Here is an 18,888-nt window from a genome sequence, read left to right as displayed (position 1 = left end):
TCTTATGCTTTCGTCAATATCTCTTCCTGTATTTATTTTGTACTCAATATTAATGTGGCTACTGACATATTTTTTATATTTTAGCCAATTCGTTTTATAAGAAGTTAGACCCACTTTTGGATTAACGAATATGGATTGTTCACATAACTTTATTAGTACAGGATAGTGATCAGAAGATAGATCTGTACATGTATCAGCTGTTATGTGCTACTTATCTATATTTTTGATTACAGGAAAATCAATTAAATCTGGTATTTTCTTACGATTACTAATTCAATATGTCGGCTTACCAAGAGATACTATTTCATGGTTATTGTGCCTATTTATAACAGTTTGATACAGCTGTCGTCCTTTCGCATTAATAAGACGTGGGCCCCAGTACGTGTGTTTTATGTTGTAATCTCCACCTGCTAAAATTCTTTGACCTAGTGTTCCAAAAAAGTCTTTAAATTCGATTTCTGTAATTTTAAAACGAGGTGGACAGTATATAGCCGTTAGGTTTAAGTCACAACCCCGATTTTTTAGTGATATTGTGTAGCTTGTAACTGTGGTGTAGCATGAGATTCTAGAGCAATGTTTCCCAAAGTGGGCGATAACACCGGCTTGTGGGCGCTGCAGGTGTCAAGGGGGGCGGTAAGAGACCCAGAAAGAAAATGCGTTGTGTAGAGGCCTGGGGGGTTATTTGTAATTTTATTTAGCAAGGAGGCCTCTCAGACAACGACTACATGAGCTCTCGACTCTCAACAACAACTTGTGAACATCAACTAATATGAATAAAAAGATTGCTCAAACTCGGTTCTATATTTCTCTCCGCGTAGTTCATATATCTGTCCTATTTTATTGAATATAGAAAAAAATTAAAATCATGTTAATCGGTCGCTCCGTTTCATAACGGGGCATCTCGACAGGATAGAATTTATAGAATACTAACTGTCAAACGTATTGCTATTGCCAAATCTGTATGTGGGCATTTGCTATCATAATATAATCATTTGCGCAAAGGTGTAGGGTAGGTAGGTTCGAGCTGAAGTAGCGCATGCTTTGAGCTCTTGAAAAATTTATTTTATCACTTGCGAAATGACGTTGGGTAGGTAGCTGATGTAGCACACGTTTCGAGCTTTTGAACTCCTTAAATATTTTATGTGGAAAATAAAAAAAGGATAAATATCCCTTTTTTACAAACGTATTTCTAGGAAAAATAATATTTTTTTTCATATTTTTGGACTACTATATAATATGTATAATGTGCTTAAGCATTCCTATATAAACAATGCAATATTTATTTTATATTCATTTGTGGTTTTGTGCGCAATAGATGAGCATTACTTACGCCTCCTTTACACTACTCGCGAAGTTAAACGATTGACTGTATACATAAATCAGAGGAATATTGAATATTTTTTTTGAAATATTTCTTGACTTGAAAATCGACAAATAAACTATGTTGTCAAATTTATTATAATATATTTGAATATACTTATATTTGCGGGGTTGTCACTTTTTCCTTCTTATACATTTCAGAAATATATTCAATTTATGATTTTTAGCTTTTGTCATCGTCGCGAAAAGACGTTTATAGGCAAAGGCATGCTCGGGAAGATGTAATGGCTTTTATAAGTGAATCGAATTTGCTCGTTGAATGTGCGCTTGCGTTCATGAATGAAAATTTTGTTGTCGTGTAATTTACTATAAATTTTGACGTCGTCAATTTGGCTGCCGTATTGATTTCTGATGCTATTTCAGCCAATTGTGGTTTTTGTAGAACAATATTTGTAATTTTTGCGGGTACATATCTACATGTGAACGCATATAAGTATGTATGTATGTTGTGTATACATTATTTGTGTGGGAATGTCATACGCACATATTAATATGTGCCCCGGACGGAGTCAGTGGCGTAACTATACCGTTCGAGGCCCGTGGCAAATTCATCGAATGGGCCCCCTGCCCTCCCACTTCCCCAATATATAAAGAAGCTGAACCAACAACAATAGTATTTTTTATTTTATAATATTTATTTATACACTTTTATTTGTAAGAGTTAACTAATAAATCACTACGTGAAGTAGGTACATACAAACTTTATAATTATAATTTCTTGATTTGCTAATTATTCACTTTTAATTAAAGGTACCTAATTTAAAGTACATATTGAACTGAAATCACAATTTTATTTTAAGTACACAATTTTAATTATTAAAATTCCTTTCTTCGGACTTTCTGTTCAGCAAAAGTGTTATTGACATCATCAAAGTTCAAATTTCGGGCCATAGAATTTTCGATGGATAGAATAGCCAAATTGCTTAACCTTTCTTGTCCCATAGAATTTCTTAAATAAGTTTTTATCAATTTCAGTTTTGAAAATGATCGCTCGGCACTAGCCGTAGTTACAGGAATGGTGAGAAATAACAGAAATGCAGTGCACACTTCAGGAAAGCTTGAAGATATAAAATGATTCTTTGTTATTAATAAGACGACCTTTCTTTTTCGTGTTTAAATGAGGTTCGAAAACTGAGAATTTCTTTGGAAAACGACATAGATATATCTTTTTTATATAAATGGACAAATGCTAAAGCCTTTTCCAATAAATCAGTATCATTCAAGTTTTGCAAAGTGGCAGGCTGCAAGACACTAAAATTGGAAACAATTTCAATCATTCCAAGGAAACGCGATCTAAGTTGATTAATGATGATGTCTAATACACGATAGAATACGTTCACTTTAAACAAGCTTTCAGGATCTTGGAGACGTTCATCCTCACAAATTTCATCAAAATGACGTTTCACTTTTCTCTGACGAGTTTTAGGAAATTCAGGGTTTATAGACCATTTAACTGCAATACTATTTGCTTCCGTTTTTAAATCTTCAAATTCATGTCGATACTTTTCAAGTTCTTCTAGACAGACTTGCAAACGCTTTGAAGCATTTGAAAGATCGACGGCTTTAGATTGAAGTGCTTTAGAAGCCGCGTCTATGGTTTGTAAGACTTTGCAATGGAAAACCAGCAACATAATAAAATTGTAGTTCTCTACCTTCTTCTTTAGCAAGATAGCTTCATTTCTCTCATCTGATTTGGAATTTGATAAAATGGTTTTTGTTAGCGCTTTTTGAACATCAACAAATCGAACCTTTAAAGCAAACATGGCATCAAAGCGTCCTGCCCATCAAGTTGGATTCATTGTTTTTAATGTTACTGAATTTGATGATATAACGGTTTCTCCTTTTTTGTTGTCAGATATAAAACTAGATAATATATTCCATCGTCTAATACTATGGCCAAAAAAATTATAAATTTGTTGCACAGTTTCGAATAATGTTTGTATTTCTATGACCTCTTTTACTGCATCATTTACTACCAAGTTTAAATTATGAGCAGCACAATGGACATACACTGCATTTGGCTCTATATCTCTTATGAGTTTTTGAATTCCGCCATAAGTACCTTTCATAGTATTAGCTCCATCGTACCCTTGTCCACGGCACTTATTCAGAGAAATACTTTTGCCATTTATGGATTTTATTATCTGCTTGGACATTGCTAAGGCAGTTTGATCCTCATGAAATCTTAAAAATGACTCTTTAATTACGAGAGCCTTTGGAGTTCCATTTTCATCTTTCTCGATTACACAGTAACGGTAAAGTTCACACAATTGATCTGTTTTGGAAATATCTTGAGTAGTATCAAACAAAATGGAATAAAACGGCGCGGTGACTATTTCATTTACCAGGGCATTTTCCACTTTTTGAACCAGAACAGCAATGAGGTCATTTTGTATTTTTGGACTTAAGTATTTAATCTGGTCCTTAGGTTTGCTTAGCAACTCTTGTAAAATAGGTTCGTATTTGGCTAATAACTCAACAATACTCAAAAAATTTCCTTTTGGACCAGAATCGTTGCCATATACCGTTTCTTTATGACCACGAAAAGCTAAATTACAGATTGAAAGTATCAGAGTAACATCAAGAAGTCTAGTGAGTACCTGGCGCCAAAAAAAATTTTCTCTCTTGATAATGGACTCTTGCTCTTCATCTAGTGTTCCATGTAACTGCCACTGTCGATGTACAAAACATGAATGCAAATGTTCTTTCGATGTCTCATGTCTTTCTATGGCTTCCACAATATGTTTCCAATCATCATTGCCTTCCATTCAAATATTTTGTATATTTTTAGACGCCCTATTTGCGAATAACCAACATGGTGCACAATATGCTTTTTGAAGCAATAGAGAATAGGACAGCCATGTACGTTCTAACTTTACGCCAGATTTAGAAACAGTGTAATAATATTTATCTAAGAAAGATCTATTGTTACTATCCCTTAACAAGGGGCCTTTTGGTTTACAGTTGTGGTTGCTCTGAATATAAATATTCACTGTTATCGGGCCCTGCGATATTGCCACTTCTTCTTGTATAACGGGTGATTTTTTTGAGGTTAGGATTTTCATGCATTAGTATTTGACAGATCACGTGGGATTTCAGACATGGTGTCAAAGAGAAAGATGCTCAGTATGCTTTGACATTTCATCATGAATAGACTTACTAACGAGCAACGCTTGCAAATCATTGAATTTTATTACCAAAATCAGTGTTCGGTTCGAAATGTGTTTATCGACAAATTTTGTTCAGCGATGAGGCTCATTTCTGGTTGAATGGCTACGTAAATAAGCAAAATTGCCGCATTTGGGGTGAAGAGCAACTAGAAGCCGTTCAAGAACTGCCCATGCATCCCGAAAAATGCACTGTTTGGTGTGGTTTGTACGCTGGTGGAATCATTGGACCGTATTTTTTCAAAGATGCTGTTGGACGCAACGTTACGGTGAATGGCGATCGCTATCGTTCGATGCTAACAAACTTTTTGTTGCCAAAAATGGAAGAACTGAACTTGGTTGACATGTGGTTTCAACAAGATGGCGCTACATGCCACACAGCTCGCGATTCTATGGCCATTTTGAGGGAAAACTTCGGACAACAATTCATCTCAAGAAATGGACCCGTAAGTTGGCCACCAAGATCATGCGATTTAACGCCTTTAGACTATTTTTTGTGGGGCTACGTCAAGTCTAAAGTCTACAGAAATAAGCCAGCAACTATTCCAGCTTTGGAAGACAACATTTCCGAAGAAATTCGGGCTATTCCGGCCGAAATGCTCGAAAAAGTTGCCCAAAATTGGACTTTCCGAATGGACCACCTAAGACGCAGCCGCGGTCAACATTTAAATGAAATTATCTTCAAAAAGTAAATGTCATGAACCAATCTAACGTTTCAAATAAAGAACCGATGAGATTTTGCAAATTTTATGCGTTTTTTTTAAAAAAAAAGTTATCAAGCTCTTAAAAAATCACCCTTTATATACAGCACATACTCCAACAGCTACTAACGTATTGACATCCACTTTCGCGGATGACACAGCTCTCGTTAGCAGTAACAAATGCCCCATCAGAGTAGCAGAAGTCATCTGTATTGATTGTAAAGTCTGTAATCATAACTGTAATTGTAAATAACGGGTGATTTTTTTGAGGTTAGGATTTTCATGCATTAGTATTTGACAGATCACGTGGGATTTCAGACATGGTGTCAAAGAGAAAGATGCTCAGTATGCTTTGACATTTCATCATGAATAGACTTACTAACGAGCAACGCTTGCAAATCATTGAATTTTATTACCAAAATCAGTGTTCGGTTCGAAATGTGTTTCGCGACAAATTTTGTTCAGCGATGAGGCTCATTTCTGGTTGAATGGCTACGTAAATAAGCAAAATTGCCGCATTTGTGGTGAAGAGCAACCAGAAGCCGTTCAAGAACTGCCCATGCATCCCGAAAAATGCACTGTTTGGTGTGGTTTGTACGCTGGTGGAATCATTGGACCGTATTTTTTCAAAGATGCTGTTGGACGCAACGTTACGGTGAATGGCGATCGCTATCGTTCGATGCTAACAAACTTTTTGTTGCCAAAAATGGAAGAACTGAACTTGGTTGACATGTGGTTTCAACAAGATGGCGCTACATGCCACACAGCTCGCGATTCTATGGCCATTTTGAGGGAAAACTTCGGACAACAATTCATCTCAAGAAATGGACCCGTAAGTTGGCCACCAAGATCATGCGATTTAACGCCTTTAGACTATTTTTTGTGGGGCTACGTCAAGTCTAAAGTCTACAGAAATAAGCCAGCAACTATTCCAGCTTTGGAAGACAACATTTCCGAAGAAATTCGGGCTATTCCGGCCGAAATGCTCGAAAAAGTTGCCCAAAATTGGACTTTCCGAATGGACCACCTAAGACGCAGCCGCGGTCAACATTTAAATGAAATTATCTTCAAAAAGTAAATGTCATGAACCAATCTAACGTTTCAAATAAAGAACCGATGAGATTTTGCAAATTTTATGCGTTTTTTTTTTTTAAAAAGTTATCAAGCTCTTAAAAAATCACCCTTTACTATCTTGATTATTAAAGTACTGACTTATTTTAGGCAACTTTTTATTTTGTTCTTCAGACTCCTTCTTTCGCTTTCGTTTTTCGCTTCCACTCTGATACTTTCTAGAACAAAACCGCAAAAAGTTTGTAATAATACTATAGCTTTTATTTATTGAAAAATCTACTTAATTGCTAACAAATGCCAAAAAAGCGACCGTAAAAATGTTTATAACGAAAGTCCACCGATTGTTCAAAGTTCAATTCAAGTGTCAAATTTTGTAAGTTTTGAAAGAACGATGAACATAGGTACCGAAATAGTTTTGGTGGTTACGAATGTCAAAATAGTGAATTGATTTTGAAATGCGCGATGAGAATCATTATTTTAAATAATAATTTCGTAACTTGTGATTTCAAACTTTACTACCGATACCTACCGACGATGTAAATGATTAATTTTATGGGTAGATTAAAAATTAAAATAATTGTAATAGTATAAATTAATTTAAATATTAGAATAAAATTCTTACCCAGTAGACATTGTCAACCTATTTTCACAATTAACTAATTAAATATATCTTCACTTGCAACAAACAACCATATCTTACAACAATAAACTGCTAATTGCTTGGTGAGTTCTTGCGTAATACAATAGTGGAGTTTTTCATATATACAAACTCGAATCGGGGATTCCCCAAGCATCAGCAAGTATTACCAACATAAATTTTAAGCAGTGTTGCCGTTTGAGAAAGAAAAAAATACACCAAACTCATTTCAAAATTGCGCTAAATTTTAGCTGTGCATTTTTAATGGCAATAAGAGAAGATGTGCTTTTATGTGAATTTATTTAACCATTATTACATTTATCAAAATCAACTAAATTAAATAACTGAATATCTTTCTGGTCATCATTACGTTCGGGTGCGATTGGTGTGCCTTCACCAGATGCCGTTTCTTTTTTTACAGTTTTAGTCATTTTCTTCAAACCGTGTTCAGGCAACATAAAAGTGTGGCAATTTTCTTAAGAACTTTCAACTGATGACGTATCATTATAATTGAACTCTGTTAGTAAGATCAGAGACAGTCATAACATAACACTTTAATGTAAAAAAGAGACAAAATATTAAACGCATCAATAACATTGTTGTCGGCGAATACTAAACCCTTTGGGGAATTCCCAGCTCGTTATTTTCCTAACGTTTTACGGCTCTGACAATTAACTTATTGGCTTAAATTTACGATCGTCAATAATTTTTACAATTTTCTACTAGATTCCGAAAAATATTTGTTAGCGCATTGTATTGAGAAAAAAAGCGCTGAAGAGTCTAGAATTGCGCTATCTAGCGCGAAATGCGCTTAAACGGCAACACTGATTTTAATGGCGGCAATATACCTAGTCTCAGCGAGACACCCTGAGACATGCCCAGTGAATATAAATATAAACCAATAAACAAATTTTTGAGGTATGTTTGTCCACACATGTTTCCGAAATTATTACGAGTAATTGGATTTTGACCATTCTTTCTAAAACTGGGTTAAATTTTTTTTTACTAATGCATTGAAAGTTTAATACCTAGGTATATTTTTTTTAGCTATGTATGCAACTAAGAAGGTAACAAATAAATTAAAGACAAAACTTTTTTTTTACTTAAGTAATGTGTATGTGTAATAATAAATGTTGGGAATTGAGATTTCCTCTGACCGGGGGCCCCTTCGGGCTGGGGGCCCGTGGCATTTTGCCGACTTGCCACCCTGTAGTTACGCCACTGGACGGAGTGTTCTGCCCGGATAGAGTGTTCTGTTCTATCGAATTTGGGCTCTCTAGCTGGGCTCTCAGCTACCGGGAGGGTCGGCAGTTCGCGGATAGCCGAACGGCTTGTAGTAGCAGGTTAGTTGAGAAATAAGTTAAATCGAATAAGCAATCCTCGACGTTGAACGGCAGGAGTGGAGGATGCGACATAAAAGCTAGCAGATCCGCTGAAGCTCCTGTGACTGTGGCGAATCGACACCGCCTTATAGAAATACGTGCCCCCCTCATCAGTATTCATGTACATGATGGACAATAAAAATCCAGGTGCGACGGACGCACAACGGGCGGCTTCCTGGTCAGCGTCTGCTCACCATGTTAGATGCGGCTGTCAACAAGAAATGACCGCTACACATCGCGACGCACTGGGAGTCCCTCAAAGTGTCAACAGCGATTTCTTTGCGAGGGTGATTTGAGCATGCTCTGCCGATGGGTCTGCTGCGGTGTGTATCAGGAACCAGCCCCTTCGGGCCCTGGTCAAGGAGTGTGCATTGTACGCAGGAGTAGTAGCCTACGTTGCCCCGGGCGAGCGCCGGTCCGTCCGTGTTTTCCAGAACTGGTAAAGCGAAGGCCAGGCCTCAGGGAACTGGGGTAGGGGCAGTATGCCCGAGGTTACACCCGTTCGTGGTTATTTCAGCCCGCCCACCAGCACACGATGCACTGGTAAAACAAACATATGGAGAATAACATGAGAAACAAAAACACTAGCAACAACAGTAACAACATTTTTGGGATTATAAGAGGCAGCAGCAGTGGAAGCTTAAGCGATGGTTACCTCGGTGTTGACAAACCTTTAAGAGCGAGGTCATAACCACCAGCGTATGGCGACACCACTCCCCTGGCAAGGGCAATGCAACCTCATAGAGACTGTATGGCTGAACTAGGGGAAGCGATTAAGAAGCTGATCGGAACATTGCACCCACCACAGCGGCAACAACACCATGAGAGATCTTCTCGGTGTGATGGTAAAGTTGCACGCAAGTGCTCAGGAGGAGCACATGTCAAATACATCGTGCAGTTTTCCAGTGAAAAATAATTCAACAAATTTTTTTAAAAAATGTATTATAAAAGATAAAGATGTGTAACTACATTCACAAAGTAATAATCTGAATAACAATGAGAAATGTTAATTTTTACTCGAATAGTCTTCAGTCTTTGAATTTGTCTTATATCTTTCGGCTGATATCTTTCTTAAAAATAGTGATAGAACTTAAAGATGCACTTTTTTAGCTTTGATGGCAACAGTATCTTTATTTTTACTCTGTTGTCGCGACATGTCACTCTCACAGTTACCCTACGCTACATTCAAAGCATAGGGTAACTGTGAGAGTGACATGTCGCGACTACTTTTACAAATACGTAAGAGGAAGACCTCCACTCCGTTGGAAGGACCGAGTGGAGAAGGACCTGGCTTCGCTTATCCAATTGGCGCCACGTAGTGAAAAGAAGAAACGACTGGCGCGCTGTTGTTAACTCGGCTATAATCGCGTAAGCGGTGTCTACGCCAATAAAGAAGAAGAAGAAGAAAAAATAATTTGTTAGAAATTCAGCATTAAATGATATAATACAATAACTGGCATTTAAATATACATAAAGAAAAATACAAGAAAAACAGTATAGATTTGAAAGTTATAAATATATACCTATATATTTACCTTTTTAGGTTGTGAGACACTTATTATTTTATCGTCATTCTCTTTTTCACTCAATGTTCTACTGCGATTTTGATTAGGATTAGAAGTAGTTAAAGTTTATGTGATTTTTCGAGATGTTTAATTAAGCTAGACGAACTATTATTTAATTGCTTTCCACATTGGTGACACTAGACATTCGACCAGTTGTTTATTTTTCTAAAGTAAATCCATACAGCGCTAGGCGCCATTTTAGTAAATTTATCGTCAAGAATTAATATGTACTATAAATATCAAACAATGAATAAATTAATGATTTTATATGACTTTTTATCGCGAGTTTTCTTGTGCTCGTATGTAGTATGTATAACTTGAAACTAGTCACTTAATTAATAGTAAAGTTGAATGTCAACAATCCATTCTTAATCGACTTCGACTACTGAAAATCGATTCCGAAAAATCGATTATTTTACGAAAAACTTATTATCTGGGACTCCTCCTGCATGTTCTTATGCATCATCTTTACCGCTTATATCGCCATCATTTTCTGGAGGTTCAATAAATATTTTTGCTACTTCTTCATCACTATCACTTTCCAGACTTTCAATAAAGTCTAACGCTTCACATAGGGTCAGTTTTCTTAAAGCGAAATACTATTAAAGGGTGAAAGTTAAAAGTTAGTTTTTTAGTTTACACAAAACTATTGCAACATAAATTCCCATGTAATGCCGGACGAGATCATATGGTAACATACTTGCTGAATTACAAAAAAGTAATGAAGAAAAATAAGTATTATAAAATATTTGTATACACGTATAAAATATTTATCATTATTAACACCAGCAGAGTTGGAAAAAATTTACAAAAAAATATATATTTTGCAACTTACTTCTTCATTTTTACAAATTAGTTTTTGTCAACTCCGAAACAGACGCTTTTCATTACACATGCAGTTCACAAATGGCTTTCGGCTATGCCAATATGCTACCAGGAGTCCGATTTATTCAAAATATTCGAAACAGATGGGTTCCTATGTTCTCTAATTTCAACGTCTAACCATTTTCTATATCTCATTTTTTAATTCAATGCGTATCTATTGTACAGCGAGTCCTGCATCACAAATTGAAACTGAAATTGATTTTTTGTATCTTTTTTTGCGGCACCATTAAATGCCGCACCTTCTATTAAAAAGTCTATTATTGAGAGCACCTCACTCTCCTTCCATTTTTAATACGCTTTTATTATCTTCACTTGAATGTTTGTAATTTTTTTTAGTGGTACGGAAACTTAGAATATTTGAGCGACTTGTAAGGGCAGCGATACGAACCTCTTCCGACATTCCGGTTTACTCAAAGTTTTATCAGTATCCTATGACACTGAAGGACGAAGTGCACATGTTCTCTAATTTCAACGTCTAACCATTTTTTATATCTCTCATTTTTTTAATTCAATGCGTATCTATTGTACAGCGAGTCCTGCATCACAAATTGAAACTGAAATTGATTTTTTGTATCTTTTTTTGCGGCACCATTAAATGCCGCACCTTCTATTAAAAAGTCTATTATTGAGAGCACCTCACTCTCCTTCCATTTTTAATACGCTTTTATTATCTTCACTTGAATGTTTGTAATTTTTTTTAGTGGTACTGAAACTTAGAATATTTGAGCGACTTGTAAGGACAGCGATACGAACCTCTTCCGACATTCCGGTTTACTCAAAGTTTTATCAGTATCCTATGACACTGAAGGACGAAGTGCACATGTTCTCTAATTTCTACGTCTAACCATTTTTTATATCTCTCATTTTTTTTAATTCAATGCGTATCTATTGTACTGCGAGTCCTGCATCACAAATTGAAACTGAAATTGATTTTTTGTATCTTTTTTTGCGGCACCATTAAATGCCGCACCTTCTATTAAAAAGTCTATTATTGAGAGCACCTCACTCTCCTTCCATTTTTAATACGCTTTTATTATCTTCACTTGTATGTTTGAAATTCTTTTCAGTGGTACTGAAACTTAGAATATTTGAGCGACTGAAGACAGAGAACGTAGAATTACAGAGAAGGTTCAGCTGCACAAGCGTGTGAACTGTCAAGAGCTAACAAAATCATATCAGTGGATTTCAGCCCTATTGGCTCAAAAGGAGAAATTTTAAGGGGCACACCTAGTGTGAAATTTTCAAAAAATCGATTTTTTGTTCCTATTTCAAAAGGTTATACCTTTAATAATAATATACTAAAATTTCAAATCGATATCTTGAATAGTTTTTGAGTTACAGCCATTTAAAAGAGTGGCCGCGTGGCAGTTAGATAGTTGCATTGGATACGGGACATTTTTTAACGCGTTTTCCTCGAAACAGCATTTTTCGAATTTGCTGGAGTGATTACTCGGAGACAAATGATCCTATCGCTCTATATAGTTCTATATATACATAGTTTTCCATACGATAACCCTCCAGTTTTTTGATCTAATCAAAAATCGAATTTTGACAGGCCAAAAACGACTATAATTTTGGGTTAAATTTAACTTTTTTTTCAACATGCCGCCGTTTTGTCAATTTTTGATTTTTTATTAGCCCGAGGGTCATCGTACAGACAATATGTTTTACTTTAACGAGATTTTTTTTTAGGTTTTATCAACAGAGAAGGATGCAATCATAGCAGCAGTGGAAGATTTAATATTTTCTTTCAAAATTTTTTTGTGTACTCTTAAAACATGTATAAATATACCCTCAAAATTTTAAAACGATTGATTGACTAGTTTTTTTTTTTTTTGATCCCAAAAAATGCCTTTTTTTACGCTGTCACACCAGGTGTGCCCCTTAACAGTGATGAGTGAACAGACCTGAGCATTCAATGAAAATTATGCTCAGAAATGCACATTGCTATTACAGACGTATGTTAGCCTTTGGGCTTATATTATTATACGTTTACAAGTTAAAAAATAAAAGATTTTATTCAACTGTGGGGACACACCTAATCTGGCAACACCCATTCGGTGTTCTAAAATACTCCTTTTCGGACATCTCCTGTGGATTACACAAGCTGAATTACGGAATGTCGGGTAAAGCTCATTTTTTCGTCACATTCATTTCGGAAGGCTTCGCTTACTCAGTTCGAGTGCTACAGAACAGCTAACGCCATTTTTCTTCAATTGTGCCTTACAAAATCTAATTTGAAATTATAAATACAAATTAATTATTATATTATCTATTAAATAAATAAAGTTTGTTAAAAAATAACTGGCGCCCGAGCAGGGACCGGTACGCGGAACAATACGGCAAAACGTCCAGTAAGTTCGCGGCTTGCAATAAAATTTGCAGCAACCGGTCAAATCGCGAGTGTAAAATAAAAACGCACAACTCGCTAAAACTAAATATCGTATAAACTACGATCACGGTCTCCAAGTCTTGTAGGCAAGGCCGCAGGACACCCCCAAGAAGGTACGCATCGCAGGAGCCTCAGTAGTAACAGGAAAGTTACAAAAAAGATTAAATCCGGATCGTCGAAGGGAGGAGGCGCACCATTACCTCTAATATTGTAACATTAATATTAATTAAATTTATTACTAAAATTATTATTATTATTATTATTATTAAAAAATTAATTAAATTATTTATTATTATTGAAATCAATTGGAAATTGATATAAAAAAAATCAAACGTTGCGATTTTTGTAAACAGCCAACTGGTTATAATTAAACTCGAAAATTGCATGATTTCAACAAAAATTAGGGCATTATTTCCGAAATTTGCATAAAATTTGTTAATGCTTTTAAACAATTTACTCATTTTCTGAACCGTAATTAAATTAAGATTTGTTAATACTTTTAAACAATTTACTCATTTTCTGAACCGTAATCAAATTGACATTTGCGTGATTATTTTGTGGCCAATGCAAACAACCTAGTCAGGCCTTCAAGACTTAGCGCATCCACAACACAAAACAGAATTATGGTTGAAAACCTTGACCGAGCTGCACTTGCAGCCACGATTAGTGAAATTATAGCGCAGCAATTACCAGAATTATTAAGGCGACAGAATTCACCGGAGGAATTCGCCAATGTAGCCGATCATGGGATCGCCCCAGAACATGTCAGGAATCTAGGTGACTTAGATAGGGTACCAGACATAGTGAAAACAATACGTGAATTTTCAGGTGACCCATCAGAATTCAATTCATGGAAAAAGGGAGTAGATCGTATCCTAGAAGCGTTATAGCTTATCAAGGTACACCAAAATACTATTGTATCTTGCACACCATACGGAATAAGATAATAGGACATGCTGATATGGCATTTGAATCCTATAATACCCCACTTAATTGGTTAGCCATTTCCAAATGTCTGACATTACATTATGCGGACAAACGCGACATAAATACTTTAGAATACCAAATGACTATGTTAGTCCAAGACTCTAATCAATCAGTAGAGGAATTCTACCAGACAGTTTACAAGCACTTATCCCTAATTTTGAATAAAATTGGTTGTATGGGGTTAGGTAGAGAAGCAGGACAACTAATGACAAAAACGTACAGAGACAAAGCTCTAGACACTTTTGTACGAGGGTTGCGAGGTGACTTACCTCGCCTATTAGGAATTAAAGAACCAGTAGATTTACCTTCATCACTCCATTTGTGTTTGAAGTTGGAAAACTAAACATTTCGTGCAAACAACGCAGCAAAGAAAGGACAAACAAGCAACTTCAGGATTTCGAATTCCAAACCTATAGCTGCTGCACGCAACTTACAATTTACAAATAGACAACAATCAGTCCCATCAAGACCCTACCAATACCAACAAAACGGTCAACAACCTCCAGTCCCACCAAGACTTTACCAATAGGAACAATATGGACTACAACCACCAATCGCACAACCAAGACAGAACTTTAAGAAATTCCAACCTACTGGCGCACCTCGACAACCATTCTCAAATAGACAATACCAATACCAGACCCCAGCTAGGCCGACGGCACAAAAACCACTGCCTCGTCCAGAACCTATGGACGTGGACCGCAGTATACAAACGAATATGGTCAATTATATGAACCGACCTCGCTTCGAAGTTGGCAAAAGACCATCTGACCCAATAGCAGATGTACAGAAAAGACAGAGAAACTTCAACATACAAACCACTAATAAAGAAAAGTAAATGCTATCCGCTGAAACGTACGCTACAACGACAGAATACGAACAAGTAATTACAGATTACGAAAACCACAATGATCTCGAAGAAAATTTGAACGAGTATATAGACCAAATAGACGAAGTCGACAACGAAATCCATGATAATAATTATCTAATTTTTTTAGAATAAAGAGTTCCTCTCTTCCATATGTTGTATGCAAGATGAGAAACGGTCAGATATTAAAAATTTTAATAGACACAGGATCAAATAGGAATTATATCCAACCGAAATTCGTGAACAATCCAATTCTAAATCAAAAACCATTCAATGCCTTTTCTGTAGGAGGCAGCACATTAGTTACACATCATAAAATAGCAAATATTTTTAACATTCATGACGTAGAAATAAAATTCTTCGTATTACCCTCACTAAAATCCTTCGATGCTATCTTAGGCAACGATAGTTTAAAAGAGTTAGGTGCCGAAATTAAGATCAGCAAAAACATTCTTCTTTCTTCTTTACTGGCATAGACACCGCTTACGCGATTATAGCCGAGTCAACAACAGCGCGCCAGTCGTTTCTTCTCTTCGCTACGTGGCGCCAATTGGATATTCCAAGCGAAGCCAGGTCCTTCTCCACTTGGTCCTTCCAACGGAGTGGAGGTCTCCTCTTCCTCTGCTTCCCCCGGCGGGTACAGCGTCGAATACTTTCAGAGCTGGAGTGTTTTCGTCCATTCGGACAACATGACCTAGCCAGCGTAGCCGCTGTCTTTTAATTCGCTGAACTATGTCAATGTCGCCGTATATCTCGTACAGCTCACCGTTCCATCGAATGCGATATTCGCCGTGGCCAACGCGCAAAGGACCATAAATCTTTCGCAGAACTTTTCTCTCGAAAACTCGCAACGTCGACTCATCAGATGTTGTCATCGTCCAAGCCTCTGCACCATATAACAGGACGGGTATTATGAGTGACTTATAGAGTTTGGTTTTTGTTCGTCGAGAGAGGACTTTGCTTCTCAATTGCCTACTTAGTCCGAAGTAGCACCTGTTGGCAAGAGTTATCCTGCGTTGGATTTCAAAGCTGACATTGTTGGTGGTGTTTACGCTGGTTCCAAGATAGACGAAATTATCTACAACTTCAAAGTTATGACTGTCAACAGTGACGTGAGTGCCAAGTCGCGAGTGCGACGACTGTTTGTTTGATGACAGGAGATATTTCGTCTTGCCCTCGTTCACTGCCAGACCCATTTGCGTTGCTTCCTTGTTCAGTCTGGAGAAAGCAGAACTAACGGCGCGGGTGTTGAGACCGATGATATCAATATCATCGGCATACGCCAGCAGCTGTACACTCTTATAAAAGATTGTACCTGCTCGATTAAGTTCTGCAGCTCGAACTATTTTCTCCAGCAGCAGATTGAAGAAATCGCACGATAGGGAGTCGCCTTGTCTGAAACCTCGTTTGGTATCGAACGGCTCGGAGAGGTCCTTCCCGATCCTGATGGAGCTTTTGGTGCCGCTCAATGTCAGTTTACACAGCCGTATTAGTTTTGCAGAGATACCAAATTCTGACATTGCGGCATAAAGGCAGCTCCTTTTCGTACTTTCGTACTGTCGAAAGCAGCTTTAAAATCGACGAAGAGGTGATGTGTGTCGATTCTCCTTTCACGGGTCTTTTCCAAGATTTGGCGCATGGTGAATATCTGGTCGGTTGTTGATTTACCAGGTCTGAAGCCACACTGATAAGGTCCAATCAGTTTGTTGACGGTGGGCTTTAATCTTTCACACAATACGCTCGATAGAACCTTATACGCGAAATTAAGGAGGCTAATCCCACGGTAGTTGGCGCAGATTGTGGGGTCTCCTTTTTTATGGATTGGGCATAGCACACTTAAATTCCAATCGTTGGGCATGCTTTCGTCCGACCATATTTTACAAAGAAGCAGACGTTCCATTGCCCGACCAAGAAGAAGTTCGAATAGCAATTACCCGCCTGAAGAACAACAAAGCGGCGGGGGCGGATGGATTGCCAGACGAGCTATTCAAACACGGCGGCGAAGAACTGATAAGGAGCATGCATCAGCTTCTTTGTAAAATATGGTCGGACGAAAGCATGCCCAACGATTGGAATTTAAGTGTGCTATGCCCAATCCATAAAAAAGGAGACCCCACAATCTGCGCCAACTACCGTGGGATTAGCCTCCTTAATTTCGCGTATAAGGTTCTATCGAGCGTATTGTGTGAAAGATTAAAGCCCACCGTCAACAAACTGATTGGACCTTTTCAGTGTGGCTTCAGACCTGGTAAATCAACAACCGACCAGATATTCACCATGCGCCAAATCTTGGAAAAGACCCGTGAAAGGAGAATCGACACACATCACCTCTTCGTCGATTTTAAAGCTGCTTTCGACAGTACGAAAAGGAGCTGCCTTTATGCCGCAATGTCTGAATTTGGTATCTCCGCAAAACTAATACGGCTGTGTAAACTGACATTGAGCGGGACCAAAAGCTCCGTCAGGATCGGGAAGGACCTCTCCGAGCCGTTCGATACCAAACGAGGTTTCAGACAAGGCGACTCCCTATCGTGCGATTTCTTCAATCTGCTGCTGGAGAAAATAGTTCGAGCTGCAGAACTTAATCGAGCAGGTACAATCATTTATAAGAGTGTACAGCTGCTGGCGTATGCCGATGATATTGATATCATCGGTCTCAACACCCGCGCCGTTAGTTCTGCTTTCTCCAGACTGAACAAGGAAGCAACGCAAATGGGTCTGGCAGTGAACGAGGGCAAGACGAAATATCTCCTGTCATCAAACAAACAGTCGTCGCACTCGCGACTTGGCACTCACGTCACTGTTGACAGTCATAACTTTGAAGTTGTAGATAATTTCGTCTATCTTGGAACCAGCGTAAACACCACCAACAATGTCAGCTTTGAAATCCAACGCAGGATAACTCTTGCCAACAGGTGCTACTTCGGACTAAGTAGGCAATTGAGAAGCAAAGTCCTCTCTCGACGAACAAAAACCAAACTCTATAAGTCACTCATAATACCCGTCCTGTTATATGGTGCAGAGGCTTGGACGATGACAACATCTGATGAGTCGACGTTGCGAGTTTTCGAGAGAAAAGTTCTGCGAAAGATTTATGGTCCTTTGCGCGTTGGCCACGGCGAATATCGCATTCGATGGAACGATGAGCTGTACGAGATATACGGCGACATTGACATAGTTCAGCGAATTAAAAGACAGCGGCTACGCTGGCTAGGTCATGTTGTCCGAATGGACGAAAACACTCCAGCTCTGAAAGTATTCGACGCTGTACCCGCCGGGGGAAGGAGAGGAAGAGGAAGACCTCCACTCCGTTGGAAGGACCAAGTGGAGCAGAACCTGGCTTCGCTTGGAATATCCAATTGGCGCCACGTAGCGAAGAGAAGAAACGACTGGCGCGCTGTTGTTGACTCGGCTATAATCGCGTAAGCGGTGTCTAAAATTAGTTAAGTCAATGCCTAACCGGCTCAAAATGGTTACTAAAAATAAAAGTCTTCATAAAAAATATTAGTTTTTAAAATATATATCGAAATTTCAAAAAACTTGTTGACTGTCCGAGTTTGGCTTGTGTATTGAATTTGCTCTTATTTGTTGTTTTAGTAGAATATTTTATAATACTGAATTAATTTATATGTTTTGTTTTTATATTTTGGAACTGCAATAAATAAGTAATTGAAAAAATATTTTATCTTTTTTTCTAACTGCTTTGACTCAAATATTTTTAGGACGGAACATTTTTTTCTACGGTGTCCGACTTTGGCTTGGAGCCACTGTATGTATGCATATATTGTATTATATGACCATTATCACATATGCGTGATTTTCACATATGCATGCTTATATTGAATTAATGAAC

At 37.6% G+C, this 18,888-nt stretch overlaps 1 protein-coding gene across 1 annotated transcript in view; it reads right to left on the bottom strand.

The window, feature by feature from the left end:
• Nucleotides 1-2,511: 2,511 nt before the first annotated feature.
• Nucleotides 2,512-18,888, bottom strand: part of LOC125779150 (zinc finger MYM-type protein 1-like) — a 110,215-nt gene continuing 93,838 nt past the window's right edge. The window contains exon 2 of the mRNA XM_049459792.1: nt 2,512-5,343. Coding sequence (XP_049315749.1) covers nt 3,165-4,148 — 984 coding nt within the window. The 5' untranslated portion in view covers nt 4,149-5,343 and the 3' untranslated portion in view covers nt 2,512-3,164. The remainder of the gene's footprint in view (nt 5,344-18,888) is intronic.

Source organism: Bactrocera dorsalis, chromosome 6, assembly GCF_023373825.1.
Source record: "Bactrocera dorsalis isolate Fly_Bdor chromosome 6, ASM2337382v1, whole genome shotgun sequence".
In the NCBI taxonomy this organism is placed as follows: domain Eukaryota; kingdom Metazoa; phylum Arthropoda; class Insecta; order Diptera; family Tephritidae; genus Bactrocera; species Bactrocera dorsalis.
This window is presented reverse-complemented; position numbering and strand designations above follow the sequence as displayed.